This window comes from Amblyomma americanum, chromosome 8, assembly GCF_052857255.1.
Source record: "Amblyomma americanum isolate KBUSLIRL-KWMA chromosome 8, ASM5285725v1, whole genome shotgun sequence".
NCBI lineage: Eukaryota > Metazoa > Arthropoda > Arachnida > Ixodida > Ixodidae > Amblyomma > Amblyomma americanum.
Window position 1 is genome coordinate 122,555,012 of NC_135504.1, and position 22,904 is coordinate 122,577,915.

Consider the following 22,904-nt stretch of genomic DNA (forward strand, 5'->3'; position numbering starts at 1 on the left):
CATAACCCCTCAGCCACCGCGGCGGCTGACTTAGGGCTTTGATACAAAAACTGGAATATGGCAAAGAAATGTGAGAACAGGACAGCTCAAGAACCAAGACGGGAAATGAATATTTTAGAAAATTTGGCGTTTCAGAGCAACAATAAAATATTTTTTCGTATTTTTAGGGGAACTCCCCAAGAAAACGGGAGGCGGTTCAGTGAAGCGACTGATCGCCACCTAATGTCCACCGCCGTGCAGCAGTTTGCTACAAATGAAACCTACGCATTCTCTCAAATGCGCACCGCAGGAAAAACTTTCTCCTGGCTGGGTCAGAAACCTGCCGTCCGGCTAGGAATCTCCGAGGCATCCGCTCTATCACTTGTGCTATGGCGAATGCCGTAAGCAGTCGTAGGTGTGAAAGCATTCAGTCGAGGCATGTTGCTCCTCTATGAGTCTAAAAAAATTCGTCCACTAACCCTCATTCAATATTTGGGAGTCGTTCTTCAAATCCATTGCAGTAGTGTCACTGCTCCTGTGAACTGTCAGTAAATTCGGGCAGCACAGCCCTTCGACCAGCCCTGGTCAGTATGTTAACTAGCAGGGCGAGTGCGCCAGAGAAGTGGCTCAATTCCCGGAGCAAGAGGTATATTCTCCAACTATAGGATAGGTCGAAAAAAAGGCGATTGCTTTCGTGCGTAGAGTGCGGCTACACTCGGATATTAGTGGTGTGTGGTCGGTGGATGGTGTGTAATGTATAATAAACATGAACACATAAAAGGAACTACGCAAACATTACAGAGCGTTCAAATACCGCAGTCATTTCAAAGGTTACATGGCAGCGTGTATAGTCACGCTGCAACAAATTTTTTTCTTGTAGTGCTGAAAACATGCCAACACTTGTTGTCTTCGCTTTGTAATTATTTTTGTCGCATTCAGCACATTACGTGCCTATTTATAGTTGTTAAATTGACTAAAAACGCACATTTTTGCACATTCATATTTGAAACTTTTTTTGCAATTTATGCCCCGTGATGAATCTGTTAATGATATGCTAGTGGAAATCAGGAGGAGGAAATGGGCTTTGGACAGAGCATGTAAAGCAAAGGCAAGATAACCGCTGGTTGTTGAGGGTAACGGAGTGGGTTCCAAAAGAAGGCAAGTGTAGCAGGGGGCGGCAGAAAGTTAGGTGGGCGGATGAGATTAACATACATACATACATACAAGTTTTATTCTCCACAAAGAAGTGGAAGGAGGCGGAGGGAAAAGCCGTACATTTGTGGCTTGAAAAATCCTCCGCCCCCTTACAGTGCATAAAGCAGCAGAGCGGGACAATAGACAGTCACATTTTTTTTTTGTTGCAAAGAGGAAAAAAAAAATAAACAGCACTATATCGCATCACAAAATAAGCCTAAATAAGAGTTTCAATAGAACACGGGGTTTGGACTCCTGGAAAAACATTTTTTTTTAAAGTAAACAATGCAATGTAATTGAACATAAAGATAGACCTGTGCGTTCATTCACAAAGTTGGCTGAGATACGGTGGCTGCAGCTGGCACAGGACAGGGCTAATTGGAGCGACATGGGAGAGCCCTGCAGTGGACGTAGTCAGGCTTCTGATGATCAGCCTTTAAAGTGTGCATGGGTACGCGCCAAATGGTGGGTCCATTACTAGCGAAAATTCATTATCACCGATGACGTCAAAGATCCTCCGCCTTTTATTGAGATGTTGTTGACAACCTACATTACATTGAAGCGTGAAACCAGCGACCACGGACTTTGTGTTTAGCAGGCCGCAACGGGCTGTCTGATTTGAGGGTCAATATGCGGTTTGCATTGAAACATACCTTCGCCGGTGCACCTTACCGTGCGGGAACCCCCTAGTGCTTCCAGCTTCGTTGCGGCCTTTGGCAACTCCACAACTTGCATGACAGGCAAGAAGGCCGCCAGGTAGAGCCACAGGCAGCAGAGGGCGAGAGTTCTGTCGTCGTGGGCCTCACTGACCATGCACGGAGCGACGCCCAACAACGGTAGACCTAGCATGTTGAAGAGCTGCAGATCTGCACAATTTATGAACGCAAGTTCGAAGTTCATACTTTCTGATGAAAAATAAATCCTTCACCTATCTATCGCCGAAGTGAGTGAGGTACTATTGGAGACCGGAGAAGCGAACACTGCCGCCCACCTCCTCCCTTCTCCTGCCTCCAACCAAGTGAAGTAGAGCTCCACAAGTACATCCTACGAGATCCGCTTCATAGTGGTCACGTGCGCAGAGGAACTCGGGCGTATCTTTAGGGAACTGGTTATGGTAGCTTGTTATACCGAAGATTTGAAACGCAAACGCAAGAGCAATCACAAGAACGGGTAGCACATGAATCACATCTGGTTATACTTGTGAAAATCGCTTGCAAAATTGCACAAAGACCGACACAAAGAACAGTAACATTACAAGTGCATGTACAGGCGCGGACAAAAGTGAACGGGGCACGCTATCGGCTTCCAACATTTTTTGCCCGTTGCCTAATTGAAACTGCCAGGAATGTAGCGTACATACCGGTAGGGGGCGCCAGTGCGCTTTCTCAAGGACGAAAATTGTTTCTTCACTCTCTACAGGGAAGACGTGTTTGCACTTAGAACGAAATTGCGTGCTCCGTTTACTTATGTCCGCGCATGTACCTTCTCTGTTCTCTGTATCACCGCTTCTGTATGCTCTGCTGTAGAGCTGTTATTTGGAAGCCGAATTCATATGTCGCTAGTTTATATGGAGGACACTACGAAGCCTACACTATGACTACATTAAGGCGGCAGTGTTCAAGCAGGACGAAATTGCTAATAGACTAATACTAACCTCAAATAACATCAGGTAACTATTAATACCCATTGCTGAACCAGAAAGAAAGCTGCACGCACGTGATGTGCGGTTAGTCAACTTCCCTCTGCCGTTCGAGAAGAGGCACGCACCCGTGCCATTGGTGTGCTCTCCGGTTTGCGGAAACACAGTGCAAGAACGCGGTCGTGGGTAGCAGAAAAGCAAGCCATTCGCAGCCTGCGGAATAACAGTAGCATCGCCATTCTTCCTTCCGACAAAGGCAACACCACAGTCTTGCTTGACAGGAGCGACTACAACAAGAAATTGTTGGCCCTTCTCGGAGACCATCGGACTTACACTCCTCTAGCCCGTGACCCAACAAGCAGACTACAGACCAAGCTGCAACAACTGCTGGCCAGACTGTTCAGTTTGGTTCCTCCATACCCGAAGAGCCTTTATTACCGGCTGCTGTGCACAAACGGTTCAGCTCCTGCAATTTACGGCCTGCCTAAAGTCCACAAGCCCGGGGTACCGCTTCGACCTATTGTCGACTTCACCAGATCGCCACTTTATAGACTATCAGGCTATCTTCACCAGGTGTTGAGTCCTCTAGCCGGTAAGACATCAACGCATGTCGGAAATTCGTCCACGTTTGCTTCTAAGTTACATGGCATCTCGCTGAGTGAAGACGACATTATGGTTTCGTTTGACGTGACATCGCTTTTTACTAGCGTACCAGTGGATTTAGCAGTAGCTACATGTGAAAAAGCCCTGGAAGCTGACACTGGTCTCCCTGGCCGAACACCCTTCGACGTTCCGGAACTTTGCGAGCTGCTGAGATTTTGCCTTGGCAACACTTATTTTTCCTACGGCGGCAGTTTCTATCAGCAGACACAAGGCACGGCAATGGGGGTGTCAATATCAGTTACAACGGCCAATTTAGTAATGGAAGCCGTGGAAGAAAAAGTGCTAGCCACCTTCATTCCTGAACCCAAAGTATTCTACCGCTACGTGGACGACTGCTTCTGCATTTTGAAGAAACAAGACGTCAGACGCTTCCTGGACAGCCTAAATGCCCAGAATGCGCATATACAGTTCACCCTTGAACTTGAGAAAGACGGCTCTTTGCCATTCCTGGATGTACTGGTTGGCAGGGATGAGGGCGTCCTCACCTTCTCGGTCTACAGGAAGCCTACGCATACAGGTCGCTACCTAAATTTTATGTCGTGTCATCCGGCTGGCCACAAGACGTCGGTGGTATCGTCTTTAATAACACGTGCCGTACGCATATGCTCAGATGAAAATTCATTGCAGAACGAGCTGAGGACGATTCACCGAGAACTGACTAATAACGGTTACCCTAGTCGCTTTGTCCCCAATATTCAGAAGCGGATCTTGCAGCCGGAAACACAAAGCAACAAGACATTCCAGGCGCGTGCTGCCATTCCTTACGTGCAGGGAATCAGCGGAGCACTATCCCGCGTGTTTTCAAAATATGACATGCGCATTGCCCACATCCCGACCAGCAAGCTCCGTAACCAGCTCGTGAACTTGAAAGATAAACTGCCGATTAAAGCATTTCCAGGTGTCGTCTACCAGATCCCATGTGCTGATTGCCCCCAGGTTTACGTTGGCTAAACAGGAAAGTTCTCCAGAAGGCTTAACGACCACAAACGTGACGTCAGAAATAATAATCACACGACGAACGCCATTGCCGAGCATGTGCAAGAGCGTACTCATACGATTGACTGGGACCACGCCACTGTCATCGCGAAGGAAAGGAACGTGTCATCTCGGCGGCTGATGGAATTTCTAATCATACAATCGACTCCAGCTACCATGAACCGGGTGCAAGGAACCATGCCACCCATCTACGCACGCTCCTTGCGCCACGTGTTACGTATATAAGTCGCGACAATTTCTTGTACCGCTCAGTGATCAAGGTACCCGTACGAGGTTCCGAAACGTCTTTGAATTTCATGACATGGTCTGTGACCGCATTCCTTTTTCTTTAATACAATGCCTGACCAGACGAACTTTCGTCGAACCATTGATTATGCAAACAGCGTGTAACTGCAGGCCGCTGTTATGGCAATTTCTATGCTACAATCGCCGCGATGAATGCAAGAAGTGCTACTGGTGCAAATGCAGCGTCCCGTTTCTCTCACCTCGGATAGCTCTTTTCAAGTCAGAAGTGCCATTGCAGCGCTTGGAAATCCAGTAGGCGCTGAACTTGCCGATTCCGGGAAACGTGTTGCCACTGACGACCAATGTTTGCCTTTGGCCGGTGTGGGCGCTTATTGCGCTGTAAATGAACGGAGCGAGTAACTGCGTCTCAAGTGTGCTTTTTAGGGCTACGACAGAGCACGTGCAGGCACTACCTGAGTGTGTTTTACTATAATGATCCATTTTCTAAGCATTACGCCTTGTGAGGTCGAACGTGAAGTGTAGGAAAGTCGAAAAAAATGTGGCTTGTTTTACTCTGTTAGGCTGCCATCACTGGCTTTCTCGCCGTCGGCGTAACCGGTGGGTGCGTTAAGACACATTTAGCGTACCGTGTACAGTGCTACCGTTAGCGTCACCAGAGTACCAGCAGTCCGCCCACCGCCAACGTACATGCGCAGATCGCCTCGGCGGCGCCAGATGGCGCCACCTACACGGCAGCTGCACGCACGCCTCCCGCATCGAGACCAATCAGCGCGTGCTGACTGGCAGTGGGCGGGATCCCGGTACTCCTGTAACGCTAACGGTAGCACGGTACACGGTATGCTGAAGTTGGCTTTTAACATACGCCCGGTGGGAGGATGATCCACCGGTCATTACCGCACCGCAGTTGCTGCTGTAAATTAATGGAACACATAGTAAGTAAAGCCGTCATGACATACAAGAAAACATATTATATCCTAAGCAACACGGTTTTAGAAAAGGCTTGTCAACTATAACACAATTATTAGAAATAACACATGATTTCGCATCAATAATTAACTCCAAATTCCAAGCTGATGCTATTTTTATTGATTTCTCGAAGGCTTATGATCGCGTCGTGCACTGTAAACTAATCGAGAAAATAAAGTCTATCGGAATTGAACACAATGTAGTAGAATGGATAGCAGCCTATCTGTCAAACCGAACTCAATATGTTACTATAAATAATTATGACTCGGACCAATTCGAAGTTTATTCAGGGGTACCACAGGGGCCCGTATTGGGGCCATTATTATTTCTAATATACGTTAACGACATCGCCGATTGTGCAGAAAATGGAGTAAAATTGCGGCTATTCGCCGATGACTTGGCAATTTATACAAGTGTACAAGGAATCGAGGACCAGCTTAGACTAAATACTACACTAAGCAATATAGCCCGCTGGTGTGACATGTGGGGAATGGAAATTAATCTTAAGAAAACACAGTATATGACCATAACTCATAGAAAGTCGATCTTTAGGTTCAATTATACATTAATGGGCAACGATTTAATACAAACTGACGCAGTAAAATATTTAGGCATAACCTTTACAAGCGCGTTAAAATGGAATACCCATATCGATAATACATGCACGAAGGCCTTCCGAACACTAGGTTTCTTGCGAAGAAAATTAACTGCAGCACCATCCTATGTGAAACTAACAGCATATAAAACCTTAGTAAGGCCAATTCTTGAGTGTGGTAGCATAGTGTGGAACCCGCACCAGAAAGGACTCTCACAGAAATTAGAAAGCATCCAAAATAAAGCGTTGCGATTTATATACCATAAGTATTCTCGACACGAAAGCGTAAGTACTCTTAGAAGCCAGGCAGCACTGCCTACCCTTGTTTGTCGGCGTCGTGTGGCTGTCATGAAATTCCTTTTTATGCTATGTAATAACAACATTAATATAGATAAGCGAGATTACGTGCAGCCACCACACCGGCACTCCAATAGAACCTGTCATAATAGACACATCAGGCAGTATCCGACACAATGCGACACGTTTAGGTATTCATATTTCCCATGGGCAATTGAAATCTGGAATACATTGCCAAAGGAAATTGTAGAAACAGATTCTGTGGATAGCTTTGTTGCAAAATTGGAGTCATATTTTGGCTGTTCATGAAAGTATTTGAACGCGTAGTTCCAAGATATTGCGTTGGTTGAGTGATTGGACACTAGTGCACGTGTGATTTCATTTTAAATGTAAATATTGCAATGTGCTGAATAGTGGTGTTTTATAGATCCGCGATAACTACAAGAATATTATATGACAAATATTACAATTGTTTTGAGTACTTTGTTCCCTGATTCGTGTGAAACAAAAGAAAGTGTCTTGTATTGAATTCCAGTGCTGTTGTATGGCAGTTTTTTTTGCTCTATCTATTTTTTTATTTTTTTTCCTGCTTTTCCCATGCTCGTGTGTATATCTTACAATCCACTTCCTGTTTGGGCCTGTGCAAAAGCCTACAGTATTGTTAAATAAAAATAAAATAATAAAATAAATATCACGGTCAACCTGGCTCGTATAAGCCTGCGGGTGGCTCTGTTTTGGACAGCCGCCAGCCAGTGCAGAAGAGGTGCATCAAGTGACCACGACACCTGTGCAATACGAGGTCACTGTATCTTCTCTACCTGAGAATTCCCCCAAAACTAAATGCCTAAACAGCTTTCGCTGAGTCTCGCGTTACACGGTTGTAACCGTCCTTTTTTTTTTCTGTCTGTTCCAAAAACCATACTGCACTTCATTTCATTTATCTTACAGACATGGTACAGACCATGCTAAACGTGAATTCACTCTGTAGCTGAGAAAACATTAGCCCATCCTTATGAAGCGTACACAAGGTAAGGACGCAGCATCGCAAGTTGCGACGAAGTCGATCCAATTTGAAGGTCTTCTTGACGTGTTATCCTTTGACAGTCGAGAATATAATTGGATGGCGCAAACCTTAGATTACGGCCTTCTCTTCTTTCAAATTTTAGCACAGTATATTTATTTCAGCACGCGGACGCTGAAATTCAGAATCAAATGTCAGCAAACAAATAAAGCGGGAGTTTTGTGTCTGTTCACAAATTGTTGATAATAAAATTGGTAGGTGCCAAGTAGAGCGTATGAAAGCATGAGATTCACGGCACCATCGCAGCAATGCGGCCGACGAGTGCACATTTCCATATTTTCGAAGTATATCATTAACTCATAGGTAAAGGATATTTCAGATTCAAAACTACTTCGTCATTGCAATCCCACTAAAATACGACAGCGCAGTAAAAGGTTAGCCAACACTCTGAAGATATGGATATAATAGGCTGCAGCCGGCAGGTCTTGAGAGATTCTGAAGTTAGGCGTTTCAAGTCTCAATGGCGTTTGCTTCACATTAACGCTCCGATGAAACAGGCATGTGATACTAACGAATACATAATACTAATACGTAATAACGTAATACTAAATAATTTTAGTATTACGATCCCAGATATGTTCTAATCAAACCACAAAAAACATATTTGAACATTGATGACAGACATCACAGCAACTCTACCAGGTGTTTCTGGGATTACTTTCAATAATCCTCAAAAACAGGTTTTTCCCGGTAAAAATGCGGCTTTTTCAGCCTAGTATTACCAGTGTTGGCGGAAACCAGAAAACCGGTGAATTGTCTTAATTAAGAAACTAGTTAACTAATGTTTGATAACTAACTTTCTGACCAGTTGAGGTAGACGCTTAGTTGTAACTGATACCTGTTGCTGGTCGTTTGTAATAGCGATATCAGTTTTTAGAGTTTCGAAAATGCGATTATCCCTGTCGCTATGGATCGACAAAATTTGCTTCTTATTGACCATTCCCGTACATCTGAAAGGTTGCTTTGCCTACATGCTTTTTGAAAGCACATGGGATTCGGTAGCCTAATTTTGTCGAGCCAAACACCACCGGGGATAATCGCGTTTTCGAAATTCTAAAAACTGATGTGGCTATTACTAACGACCAGCCATAAATCACTAATTATAACTAAGTGCCTTACTCTACTAGTTCCAAAGTTAATTATTAAATATTAGATAACCCCTTAAATATTTAGGACGATTCACCGGTATCCTGCTGTCCACCAAGACTAGTTATACAATGCTGAAAAGCCAGATATTTACCTCAAACAGCCTATCTTCAAGAATTGAGTCTTCCCTGAAGCATATGGTATATGGTATGGTATGGTATGGTATGGTATGGTATTGTATGCTATGTTATGGTATATGGTATGGTATATTCCGGCGGCTCTGTAGTTATGGTATGGTATTGTATGCTATGTTATGGTATATGGTATGGTATATTCCGGCGGCTCTGTAGTTATGCCACTCGGTGGCCGACCTGATAGACGTAGGTTCGACCCCGACCGCGGTGGTCGAATTTCGATGGAGACAAAATTCTAGACGCCCATGTACTGTGCTACTTCAGTGCACGTTAAAAAAACCCCAGGTGGTCGAAATTTCCAGAGCCCTTCACTACGGCGTCCCTCACAGCCTGAGTCGATTTAGGCCATTAAACCCTTAGAAACCACGTACCAAACCTGGTATATTCCGCACCTTTGCAAAACAGCGTGTATGCTTAGTTATTACAGAGCTTCGTACACACGAAAGACGCGCCACGGTGGCTCAGTGGTTAGGGCGCTCGACTACTGATCCGGAGTTCCCGGGTTCGAAGCCGACCGCGGCGGCTGTGTTTTTATGGAGGAAAAACGCTAAGGCACCCGTGTGCTACGCGATGTCAGTGGACGTTAAAGATCACCAGGTGGTCGAAATTATTCCGGAGCCCTCCACTACGGCACCTTTTTCCTTTCTTCTTTCACTCCCTCCCTTGTCCCTTCCCTTACGGCGCGGTAAAGGTGTCCAACGGTATATGAGACGGATACAGCGCCATTTATTTTCCCCAAAAACCAATTATTATTATTACACACAAAATATACACGATTGCATACACAGACTTGTTGCTCACCCGTAGGCGCCTTTAACCATGAGATAGACGTAGGCGTTCCGTATGCGACCGTATCGGGAGATGTAGAGTCGGGCATCACCGCACAGGTCGTCGGGCCGCATGCGAACGTCCTTTTTAGAACAAGCGCTGCTCCTATTAAGCCTGAAGACGCAGCGTGGCCGCTCGATCGACTGCGTAGTTTTACAGGACGAGGAGATAATGTTAGAAGGATTTATCATGTGCCACATAATAAACATTCAATGCTGATATATCTGCAGCAGCAGCCCTCTGCTCCGAGGAGGAGGAGGAACAACTTTATTTACGTCATGGCCTGATGACATCACTACCTAATGGCGCCGTGACGGGGGCTCAGGCGGCAACTCAGCGGAGGATCTGAGGCTTTTGTCGCTCAAGAGCCCCCGAGACCTGCTGGACGGCCTAGGTTTGCACGTCACGGTCAGAGCATTCCGCCGCAGCCGCGAGTCGCGGCGGAATCGTTATGCTTTTAGAAGCCTCGTCGGGGAATTTTGTGCAGTCCCAAAGGATGTGCGTCAGAGTTGCCCTCTCCCGCTGGCACACGCGACACACATCACTTTCATATAAGTTTGGGTATAGATGAGTCATTAACACCGGGGTTGGTAAAGAACCAGTTTGTAGTTGTCTAAACAACACCGCCTCCGCTCGGCTCAGTCCCGGGTGTGGGGGTGGGAAAGTCCTTCGAGCGAGGCTGTAAAACTGCGTAAACATTTCCAGAATTAATGAAACTGAATTAATGCAATTGTCAAGGTCATAAACGTACAAGTTCCAGCATTTGAGAGGTAGCCAAACATAAGAGTGCAAAAAAATAGTTAATTATCTACCTAATTAAACAATGTAATTGACTTAATGCAATTGTCAAGTCACGTGCTAACTTGCTACAGTGGTTCGGACCGATGGCATATATGCACCTTCAGTTGCATGCTGTAAGGCGTGGTAGAGGTGTCCACTGAGCTGTCGAGATCTGAAAGCTACTGCGTCCTTTCCTTTCCTCAAAAACCTTTCCTTGCCACAAAACACATGCTTTCGCATTCCTCCACGTGCGCGTACTTCAGTGCACTCAGAATTTTTTATCTGTCGTACATAGCTAAATATTATACCCGCCGCGGTGGCTCAGTGGTTAGAGCGCTCGGCTACTGATCCGGAGTTCCCGGGTTCGAACCCGACCGCGGCGGCTGCGTTTTTATGGAGGAAAAACGCTAAGGCGCCCGTGTGCTGTGCGATGTCAGTGCACGTTAAAGATCCCCAGGTGGTCGAAAATATGCCGGAGCCGTTCACTACGGCACACCTCTATTCCTTTCTTCTTTCTCTCCCTCCTTTACCCCTTCCTTTACGGCGCGGTTCAGGTGTCCAACGATATGTGAGACAGATACTGCGCCATTTCCTTTCCCCAAAAACCAATTAATATTATTAGCAAATGCGTGCCGCAGCTGGCAGTTTTTTCATAAAAACGCCTTCATTCTGTTTCAGTCTTTATATTTTAGGACTTTTTAATTCCACGCTGAAACTCCATGTATGTTGCCTTAGCGCTTCAGTGGCAGGTCATGCATGAGTTTTAATTCATGGCATTGATTTATTTTTTGCATTTTAATATTTGTGCAGAGTTTTGTAAATCATAAACACTCGTTACTGATCACAATTATCTACTTACAAGTTTCGTAGGCGCAATTCCCTATAGTTATACTATCTACCTCATTTTTCCGACATAGTTACCACAACTGGCAAAACGCAAGGAGCTTAATTTTTTGTCCCAGGTTCTCAGTTCTTGGGTACTGCAGGTGTAAAAATTTCGTGTTCATAATAATAAGCAAACTGTGTCGAAGAGACACCGCAAAAAGAGGCTTAAGTCATTGCGTTGCCAGGCAGTTACACTGCAACACATCCACGGTAACCATGCTGACTTCGAGGATGATCAGGTGTATAATGACGTCATCCAAGTAATGAGGGGTACGCACGAAGGTTTCATTTAGCTCGGAATACTCGGTGTATTCGACAAGGAACACCAGCTTGCACCACTCCCTTGTGGCTACAGGGTGCGTCACGTCGAAGAAGGTCGCCACTGATCCGTCGCTTTCCTGTAAAAATAAAGGTGCACAGGGCGGACGGATAAGAGGATGGAAGGTGTTCTTTTTCGCATCGTAACTACGCAACAAGACGCAAACAAGATAGCGAATCAGGTCAGCTGATACTCACAATCAGTTTGTTTTTAACAGGAAGAAAGCACACAAAACTTCTAGCATGGCGCAAATGTTCAGAAAACCTGACGATCACTAGCTTGACTGCCACACAAGATGACCAAAATGCTCTCTAATACATCGCTTGGCTTCTTTTTGTAATTTACGACGGTTAATGCTTAGAGGAATCCGCCAAATGTTTCGCGATTCCTCTAAACTTTTGGCCAACACTGTTCCCACTTAGACTTATTGATTGATTCGCTCTTGCTCCACCATTAGCTTGCCGTCCCGTTTAGCTCAATTGGTAGAGCGACTGCTCCGGTCTAGCGGTGGTCCCGGGTTCGAACCCCGGACCATTGGCTTCGCTTGGGTGGATGCCAGCGAGTAGTGACTCCATTTTTTTTACTCCTTCGTTTAACTGGTTCATTTTCTTCTTTTAGACCCGTGTATTTATCTTGGCCACAAATGTTTTTTGGCACACTGCTGTTTCAACTGTATCGCAAAGAAGGTCGATTTATCTAAACATCTTCATCGCGAAATCTCGGGTAAGAAAACTTCGCGAAAGGAGAGGAGAGAAAATGTGCGGGGATTGCTTGGTAGATGCTAGAAAAAAGAAGATAGAAAATAAGGTAGATCTAGAAAAAAACGCAGCTTTTCCAATACAAGGACCACTTCCAGCCAATCTAATCTGCCGATCCAAAAGAACCTGCTCACTTCACAATGCAGGGAGTGGCAGAAGAAAGAGGAAAGCTCTATCCTTACATTTTCTGCAATAAGGCCGCCGCGGTGGCTCAGTGGTTATGGCGCTCGGCTGCTAACCCGAAAGAAGTGGGTTCAACCCCAGCCGCGGCGGTCGAAATTCGATGGAGGCGAAATTCTAGAGGCCCGTATACACTGTGCGATATGAGGGCACGTTAAAGAACCTCAAGTGATCGAAATTTCCGGAGCCCTTCACTACAGCGTCCCTCATAGCCTGCGTCGCTTTGTGACGTTAAACTACATAAAGCAAAACAAACTAAACATTATCTGCAATAGTATCTTCTATGCATTGTCACGCCACTCCCTTGATTGTAAATCTGCTACTGACGGGAGCAGGTTCCTGAGAATCGGTCAACACCAATGGCTGGAGGTTGGTCTTTTGACAGGAAAAGACCCGCTTTTTCCTTGGCACGAAGCAGGCTACAGTTATAACTGTAAAGATAAGCACAAGATCCTGCAGTTTTCTGCGCCGTATGAAAATCCAGGAGTTAAAAATGGTTGCAATAGCAACCATTTTTACACTTAGGCGAATCCTCGCAGATTCGCTGTCAGGCTAGAGCCTTTCACTGAAGGAAAAACTGCTCTGTTTAGTATTTTATTCTACTGATCCCTCTTCGCGTCATCCGCAACGTCGCATGGGTATCGACACTACTTCAGTGGCAGCGCAGCTAGAAGGAAAGGACGAGATAGGATGCAAGAGGGATTAGCGCTGACTTCCAACTGCATTTCACCAAACGGGCTGTTTTGATGCAGAAGGAACTCAGACTTTAAGATGGTTGGAATTAGGTTCCTGGTGCTATGTTGTGGCATCATGACGAGCGTTGTTTCCCCTTTGGTCTTTCCCCTTTTCTCGAATTTCACTCTTGGTCATGTACGACCTTTGTACGTAAAGTTCCGAGACTGAGTCCATTAAAAAATGCATTTAACATTGAAATCATTTGTGCAGCACCCCTTCGAAATAGTCTCCTTTGCAGTCTATACAAAGCTTCCAACGCTTATTGAGGTATTGGAAACGGTTGGAAAACACTTCTTTTGGTAGGGATGTCAGCTCCTTTATTGTGGCGTCTTCAATGGCCTCCACGCTTCCTATCCAGCAACCATTTAGGGCTCTCTTCACACGAGGAAACAGGAAAATCACATGGGGAGAGGTCAGGCGAGTACAAATTCTGTGCGGCCTTGCGTTACCGTGGAGAAGTCTGCATTGTCCAGATGTCCGTAAGTCCGGGCGATGGTGGCGATGGTGCCGCAGTGCATAACGCATGTGTTGGAGCACGCGGATATAAAACTCCTGATTCACCATCTGCCCTTGTGGGACGAACTCCTGGTGTACGAAACATCGAAAAAACTATCAGCACCATCTTTGTTTTGGTCTTCATTCGCTGCACCTTTCTCGACGCCGGAGAGCTTGTGGACCGCCATTCGGCGCTCTACCTCTTTTTTGAGGATCGTATTGAAAACGCCATTTTTCGTATTCAGCAATGATGCTGTCGACGAATGCAGCATCCTTCTCTGCCTTGGAGAGCAAATCAGTGCTCACTGATGCCCACGTGTCCTTCTGGTCCTGTGTGAGGGAATGCGGCACAAGTCTGGCATTCAGCTTTCGTTTCCCCAAGTTCTCACGCAAAATTTGGCGGCATGTTTTCCTACTAATGTCGAGAGAGCATCTGTAATGGTGCGGTCTTACTGTACGATTTCCCTAATCAGATCCACGTTGTTTTCATTCCGTGAGGTTTAAGGGCGCCCCTGCCTTGTCTTCCACCGACGTTCCCCCCAGACGAACCTATTTTGCCACTCGACAAATCGCGCCTGCGATAATGTCTCGTTGCCGTAACCATGACGAAGGAGCTCACACGTCTGTGTGGCTGTTTTGCCAAGCTTCACAGAGAATTTTATGTTTGCACGCTGTTCGAGGTGGACTTCCATCTCTCCACATTCAGTCACAGTAGAATGCGCAGGAGACTAGTGACAACGTATTTTTCTACATGTTGTGTCATTTACCGGCTGCTACAGCAATTAACATAAATAGCTCAGGTTATCCCGAAAAAATGGCGCTCACATACGCACCAATATTTGTTTTGGGGAATCATTTCTAGAGAAGAAAATAAATTAGTCTCAAAACTTTGCGGACGAAGGTTGTATATATACATGGCACGTTTGGTGAAATAAACAGTTGGAAGCCAGCGCTCTTTACTCTTGTGTCCTATCCCGTCCCTTCTTTCTACCTGCGCTGCCACTGAAGCCATGCTTAATCAACCAACCCAACAAGCAACAATCTTGTTATCGACACCTTCGATGCCTACTTTGCTTCTTAGGCCCAAACTCTGAAACTTCCTTCCCCTCAGATAAGAAGCCTTCATAGGACCGTTGCCGCCGTGTGCAAACCTGGAACCGTCTTTACTAAGTGCCCCTCGGTAATGGTGTTCTTGGTTCCTCAACTTTGCGCATACCGAAGCAACCTCCGTGCGTCATTTCATCGCTCCTGGGCCAGGACCAGTGCTTCGATAAACTGCTGCCTAGAGTGATCCTCGCTTGGGCATGCGCAAGTTCGCTGGCAAGTGGTGTCACAAATGGTGGTCAAAATGTTGTCACAGACTTTTTTTATTTTAATGATTAAAGGCGTTCGCGTAATTCTTACGACGGGTGCCCTTGAACCGAGACATGCGAGATCCGTTCCTCAAATGAAGACTAATAGGGGACACTTTCAGATTACGCTGGTATCCTCCGGCAAAAAAATTACGCAAAGAGAGCCTAGCATAACGTTAGTCGGCTGTTGAAATTACTCTCTTCTTTACATTAGCTACTGTATCTCGAAGACAAATTTGTGGTGTGTTCTGCTAACTGGAACCTTGAGCTTTTGATTGCAGTACAACAAAAACTGCGCAGTGTCTTCTGGCCTCAAAAAAAAGTTCGGTTAAATCTTACATGCAAGAAAGATGAAGTGCAAAACAGCGCCTACCCTGCAGGTGTATACAGTGCCATCTGCATCACGAACGAGGGCAGACTCGTTGAATCCCCTGTAGCCGCCTTCAGCAAGCTGCAGAGGAGGAACAAACGCAAGCAAAAATTTTACGCAACGTCCAGTGGGTGCCCATTTTGATTCATTTTCAGTAGCGATTTAACTATGATAAAATGACCTAAGCTGAGAAATTGTAGAAACTTTGAATAGGCAAATTCGTGATCTAGGTCGGCTCGCGATTCTGTTGGCGTGTTACAGTTCAAAGGACGACATATATCCGCGATAGCGACGTAGTGCTCACCTGAAGTTCTAGATACGAGGAAGGCAAAGCACTTGCATTCTGCTTGGATAAATTCTACCTTGGTTTCAGTGCACAGGCGAATGTTTTCGTCATGGAAAGCCACAATAAATATCAGTGGTCTCGTCACCTTTCGACGCTAGAGACTTTTCTTGGTGTTTATGATGCGTGATGTTTCTAATGACGGCACCCTTCAAAGCTCATTACTAAACCGTTTGCAAGGGACGGGTGTACAAAGGCCACAATCTACAATCCACTCGTTCAGAGTGATCGCTCGACAAGAGTGCAGTTAGAGACCTCTTCAAGAACGGAAAAGGAAGCTCCGCGAAATGAGCCTCTACGAAGTGTTCTACCCCAGGCTATTTAACATTTTGATGGCTCGTCTTGCCTATGTCTTGCAGAAAGCAAACTTCAACTAGATTTGAGCAACGTTAAGAGTTCAATGAAATGGCATTGCAGATCCCTCCCGTGTAATTACTTGTTCGCTTCATATTACGTTGCGCCTACTATCGCATAAAGCCAACGCACCACAGCGAAGCACAGGTAGCATCAAGAAGTACATTGGTTTGGGCTAGTAGACTTCTACATCAGGCAGCATGTCCGCCTCGCGACCCATAGGGAAGATGTTCGATTCCCACTTGACAATACTTTGTTTTTCTTTTCGGTAAAATAGCTTTTTTTTCTTTGTAGGGCGCTTTGTAATATTGGCTGGATGTCATCAAGACACTCTGGGGGATTAAGATGCACTGAAGTTGCAAGAACGCCAGCGCCCTCTTGGCCAATCGGCTTTTTCGTGAACCGGACGGACGCCGATAGCTTTCCTCCGGAACAGGACCCTTAAAGCTATCGCGTTGAAATCTCCGGCAGGTCCTTACGTCAGTATATGAAGGCGGCATTTATATTTGGTTTACCGGCTACTGAAACAAGCGAATTGCCATGATTGCTCTACAAAACACTTCCAGTATATGATAACCTCCAAGGTGTGGTATTGTCGCTATCAAGGGATACGTCCTCCTGCGGAAACATATGGTTTAGTTTGGTATATGGGGTTTTAATATCCCAAAGTGACTCAGGCTATGAGGGAAGCCATGATGAAGGGCTACGGAAATTTTGACCACCCGGGGTTCTGTAACGTGTGCTAACGTCGTACAGCACACGTGCCTTTAGAAATGAAAGGACGCAGTAGCTGTCAGATCTCGAGATCTAGGTTAGCACCTCAATCGCGACTAATGCATGCAACTGAAGATGCATATATCATCGGTTCGAACCCCTATCGCAAGCTACTCTCCAACTACACATCTCGACATCTCGGTGGACACGTCAACCGCATCTTAAGGCAAAATGTAGCCTCAGAAGGCATGCAAATGAAGGTGCATATGTCATTGGTCCATTCCCGTGTCGCAAGCTAGCCTCCACCTTGAATAAAGCATGTAAGCTATATGCAAAGAGAAATGCTATGACATTACCCGGAATGCTGCACGACGAACGGTTGCTCAACATTTTGGTGAATGTATTGGAGAATAGTGCCAGAGACTGCCTGTTGACTGTAGTGACGTTACCAGGTAATGACGTCACTACAGGCGACACATTTTGCGGACACGGTTTTGCGGACACAACATAGCCTACTAATACTTTCTCATTGAGAAGCTTGCTTGATGGACCGTGAGACGTGACTTTCATTCTCGTTAGTACTGCACGACGGTGTTACAGGGGCTGCCATTAAGAAGCCACAGCCTAACATAACAATAGAGTGAAACCAAAAGTGTCCGACTGTCATCACGCAAAGAACGTTACTGCGTTAAAAATGACCGTCCTCGGATATAGTATGCCAGGGGTGATACGCCCGAGAGAAGCCTAACAATTTCAAAGCATTGTTAACCACAACTGTGTCTTTTTTTGTGTGTTTCTGACAAACGCCCCAAATGAAACCTTAACCAAGCACAACCACGTGGAATTTTCAATCTCAGACTGATGATTTTTTTACGTCCTTTCAATTCAAACCCGTAAAATTTGCTAAAAACTCTGGATCACCGGATTAAGATTGTTGTCGGTGGAACCTGACCTCAAATATCCTGCTCCCACTGCCGCATGCATGCTCAAAAGGCCGGCAGCATGGATACATGCATTTCTTTTTTAGGTGTTCTATGTTCTAAAAATACTGCTCCGGGAGAAAGTATTTCCTTTCTCATTAAAATTCGGCAACCTAACTACAGCTGTCAGCATTACCAGTCCTCCTATATTCACACTGATAGATAACATACCTCTCTGTCGACAATGTGCGTGAGGTACGGGAGCAGGACGGGTCCCTTCGCGGCGATCTGCGTCAATTCCTCGTTGGGCACGGGGGGAAGACCCACTAGTCGAGCGTACTGAGACACCACCTCGTTGGGGTTGTTCCCGAACAGGACAAAGAAGTCCAGAACACCTCCCGAGACTTGGAATGTAGCGGTGCCAGTCGGGGACAGCGTGAGGTCTGCGAGTGACACATATACGTGAAACACGTATATACGGTATACGGTATGCGGTGGGCGCAGCTGGCAAAGGACAGGATTAACTGGAGAGACATGGGAGAGGTCATTGCCCTTCAGTAGGCGAAGTCAGGCTAACGATGATGATGATGATGATGATGATGATGCAACAGAGATTATAGGTACCGCCACGCGGGAAATGCCACCGGCTTATGATCTATGAAACCCAGAAGCAAAACCACCCGCGTGCTGCGTGGTACTCTGTGTCGTGCACGTGGTGGAGAACTATAAGGACAAAATCAGCCCGGAGCTCACAGATACGAAGAATTATCTCTCTACATCTTTCAGTCTCTCCATCACATCCTTTTTCACAGCGCATGCAGTTCACGTTTCAAACAGGAGTCAGCGAGCTGCTGCGATTTTTACAAATCAGCATTTGTTTGTGAACATTGGCTTCGTAATGAAAAGTGCCGTTCTCTACCAGCATTCATCTCTCTAACACGAATTACTCACGCCTTAAGTATACAGCGTCGGGGGAAATACAGAATGTGGCGAAAATGCAGTGACGAGATGGTACTGTCATTATTCTTACGCCAATCAAAGTCGCAGTACTCGCTTTTGATGCTTGCCGCATCGAAATGTGCCAAATCTGCTTTGCCCCCTTTCAGCAGAAAAGAGTTGCGACTGGTCCCAATTTTAGTATATTTAAAAATATTTAGAGATTTTCTCCGCCTGTAAATACTGGAGTCAGTTGGAATAAATTCTTTCAAGCAATCGTGGCTTGAAAATGCAAATATATTTTAAGAAATAGGGGTGCTAACGCAACTTTGGAATGGTCATGCCCATTTACGAGCGTCTATTAATACAGTCGTTGAAACGTCTCAGCAAAACACTGTATAAATATGTACACCTTTTAGGTCACCCCGACCTATGAAATGTGCATAGATAGTCGTCACGGCTTGGGCTACCTGTATATGCCTTAGGACCTACAGCCATTGAAAAACTCGGCCATCGCGCTGCTCCAGAAAGTGCCCTCACCCACATCGCAGCTGGTGCGCAGGAAGAGGCCCATTGTGAGTTTCAGGGTGACGAGTATCAGGAAAGGGTGCTCCGAAGCATACAAGCCGAGATCCTCCTGAGAGCAAAGTAGATATGTAAGTACAAAGTGGCATAAATGCAGTATTCCTAAAACAAGTGCAGATAGAAGAAAAGGCTACTGCATGATAAACGTAGATGCCTGTGAAGAAAAAAACCTGCCAGGTAAATTTGATGTGCACAACAAACTTTTGGCGATTTAGACGGTCAATTTTCACTTAGCCCGGCTTTTCACTCCTACAGCCACATCCCAATGCTTCCTAAAATAGTATTCGTGTTGTTCTCTGCCGTTAAGAGGGAGGGGAGTGCAGCAGCAATGCTGGAATTACAGCGCATGCGAACTTTGTTTAATGTTGTATGATGGTGAATTTCCTTTCTCCCTCACCTGCGAAGTACCTCTGTGGAACCCGTTCCGATGTCTGGTGCCTGAGCCGCCCGTCACTGTGTGAAAAGCTCCAATAAAGCCCTGCCTTCGCCACGCCACCGTCACACCGCACCACTTTCCGAACTCTTCACCACTTGCTTGTCGTAACTGGCTGGCGCAGACCCAATGGAAAGACGTACTTGCTTTGATATGCCAAGCTGTTGCGTCCTGGGCTCTTGATATGAGACCACAATAAAGTGCTCTTCCTGCTTCTTCCAGCAGCCATGGTAATAGTCATTTTTAACAGTAATGAAAATAAGACTATGGGGATACAGAGGTCATAGATGCGGTAGATTAAGCATTTGCATTATTGTTCCCATCGTACAGAGCACTCACCTTTGCTCTCAGGTTCAACTGTGCGAGCGCGTGACATAATCTAGCCATCAGTCACCATGTGGCACATTGTACCTCCCTCCAGTCTTAACCATCGCCTACCCGACAGCTCCCACCCTCTCTTCGTCTACCCTTTTCCACTGTCCCTTTTCCTTCTATTCAGTGAAGGTTGTAGAGAGAGGGATCTCTCTCTCTCTTCTTTTTAACCTTCCATCCGACACTTGGGAACGACGGAAGGAAAAACAAATTTTTTTCGGTGTGGGGCTTCAAATGCTAAAGCAAAAAACTAAAGTCTGCGTAATGTCAATGTAAAGGGTAAGCGGCGGCAAGCCGAAGACTAGCAAGTTATCATAGGTGAACGCAACATAATTTACTTGCTGCGTTCCGTTTTACGTCACTGCCCTTTCGTACTTCTGTAGTCCAGCACACAAACTGGGGCCACAATAAACATTGTCCTCAGTGCAAGGCACATACTATGGCATCGGCAGTCAAGCGCAGGACATGTCAACGATGCGACAATCCAGCGACTTCCTGTTTTGTTCCTCAATAGTTCGAAGCACTATGCCCATAAACTATAGCGCTATATAGTTTGCTTTTCAAAGCTATCGCCTCGTTTCTGACCGCAGGAGCACCACTACATACACGATGCCAAACTTGCGGGGTATTTCAAGCAACAATTCTCAAATATTCCGAAAAGGCACTGTATATAATTCACTGCAAATTCTTCTGATGCTCTCCCAACGTGGGTCACTACCTTCAGAGCACTCAGGTAAAAGAAAATGTCTTCGAAGTGCATTGTGACGTCGCTGCTTCAAAGATTCCTGGACACCTTCTTGGTCCTACCTCACATTTCACCCGAGGAATAGTTGCTTGCAAACTCCTCGTGCGGTGCAGACAGAAGCATCGAAGTTTGGCATGAGCTATATTACGCAGGAAAGAGGGCGCTAATCTTTAAAAGAATTAGCACACACAGTAGCGTTTTATCAGCGTTGTGTGGCGATGATGCTTTTCAGGCTAACATTCGTTTTCACGGCGATATTGGTGTATATTCTATTCTATACTTTTTCTCTGCGTGTTAGACGGCGCCGCCGCCTTGTCTGTATAACACAAATGCGTCCAGGTCATCCGCTGATCTTTTTCTTATCTATCTGTTTTGCTCAATTTCATCAGAATCTGTGACAACACGGGCAATGGGCCCTCTCCATGTTACTTTAACCTGCACCATCGAGGGGAGACTTCGACGTGCAGCACTATCGGTGCAGCAGGGTAAAACACCCCCTGGCAAGTAGTAAATTAAACAATAGGCAGGAAAGCAGATGGAGATGATTACAAATGAGGTCTTATCCGGACCCTTGTTAGTCTCAGCCATTGATATCGGAGACAATTCTCAGACAGATGTCGGTTATGTCAGGGTAGGGCAGATCTCTGACACATTGTACAGATTTTACCTAAAACAAGCGACATACACAAAGAAACTAGGACAGAGTATCTTTGGGAGACTCTAATACATAGCTCACACTCTGAGACTCAGCTGAGAATCGTCCGACTGGCAGAAAACGTCGCCTGGGTCCAAGGTCTCCAGGCCGTCGTCGAGGCGGTTGGGCTGAAGCCCATTCCGTATCTCTCGGAAATTAAAGTTGCCTACTACTACTACGGTTCATCATCCGAGGCAATGTCAGTTCAGCTCCCAAAGAAGTCCCGTTCGTACCTGTCTGTTATCATTCTCTGGGGGCTTTCTGTAGAAAGTGTGCCGGCTCCACTCAGTGGCGTTGGCGAAAGGGACACCGTCTCGTCCCCTGAGACCGTACACTATCTGGCTTGGCAACTCGACGACCACCTGCTTAAGGTCTTCGGTGTGGATCAACTCATGCAGGCGAAAGCGAATCCTAGAAAAGGGAGAAAATGGAATGGAAATACTTAAGCGAGAGACACATTGTTCAATAAATTAATGACTCGATCCGTCGATCATTCACTTGGTCAACATAGGCGCCAGTAGGTTACGCAACGAAAACAAAGATATAGTCTATCAAACTAGCAATACACTGAACGCTGGCGAGGAACTGGGGCTTGAAGCTTTGTCGTTAGAAGGCGGCATGTTTCGCGGTAGCTGAGGACAAGCTGTAAGACGCGAGAGCCAATTTGTCGTCCCAAAATGTGCGTGGCATATACCATCGAATGTTGTGGTGCACATCTGCACGAATTAAGCCTAATACCAGTTGCTATAGTTCATGTCGAAAATAGTAAATAATTATCTCTCTTCACAACATTGAAGTAGATATTTTGGCATCGTTGTTCAGTACAATAAAATATCGATGTAAGGTGTCCTCCTTAACAGCGCAGTACTATAATCTGAAATAAAGGATATAAGAGAAACACAGGTTAAACGAAAGACTTCCCGTAATTGTTTTAGTTGAAATTGCCGTCAGCGTTGGAAATCGCGGGTTAAGAAAAAAAGAGTGTCAAAGTCATTTCTGAAAGAATGACGGCCTAGGGAGCTGGCATGTACTCTTACAGTGCTGCCATTCCTAATAAGCTCCTTTTGCTACGAAAGCTGATTGTCAGAATACTTCAAGGCGCCACGTTATTTTCACGCCGTCGTCCACGTAAGCATAACATGTGTAAACGGAATTTCATCGCCTGCGCTT

General features: G+C 45.8%; 1 protein-coding gene across 1 annotated transcript; it reads right to left on the reverse strand.

Moving 5' to 3' along the window:
• Positions 1-9,733: 9,733 nt before the first annotated feature.
• LOC144102716 (uncharacterized) lies at positions 9,734-19,479 on the reverse strand. Its single transcript, XM_077635905.1, has 5 exons — positions 19,398-19,479; positions 18,201-18,412; positions 15,642-15,719; positions 11,708-11,827; positions 9,734-9,907 (listed from the first exon to the last, which is right to left on the reverse strand). The coding sequence occupies exons 1-5, from the start codon at positions 19,477-19,479 to the stop codon at positions 9,734-9,736; spliced, it is 666 nt and encodes a 221-aa protein (XP_077492031.1).
• Between the last annotated feature and the right edge of the window lie 3,425 nt (positions 19,480-22,904).

Coding starts and splice junctions, on each gene's coding strand:
- LOC144102716 (XM_077635905.1), bottom strand. CDS start 19,479: ATGGGCCTCTTCCTGCGCACCAGCTGCGATGTGGGTGAGGGCACTTTC. Junction 15,720..18,200: donor CGCACATTGTCGACAGAGAG/GTATGTTATCTA, acceptor CCTCCTCTGCAG/CTTGCTGAAGGCGGCTACAG. Junction 9,908..11,707: donor CCGAGCTAAATGAAACCTTC/GTGCGTACCCCT, acceptor AAAACTACGCAG/TCGATCGAGCGGCCACGCTG.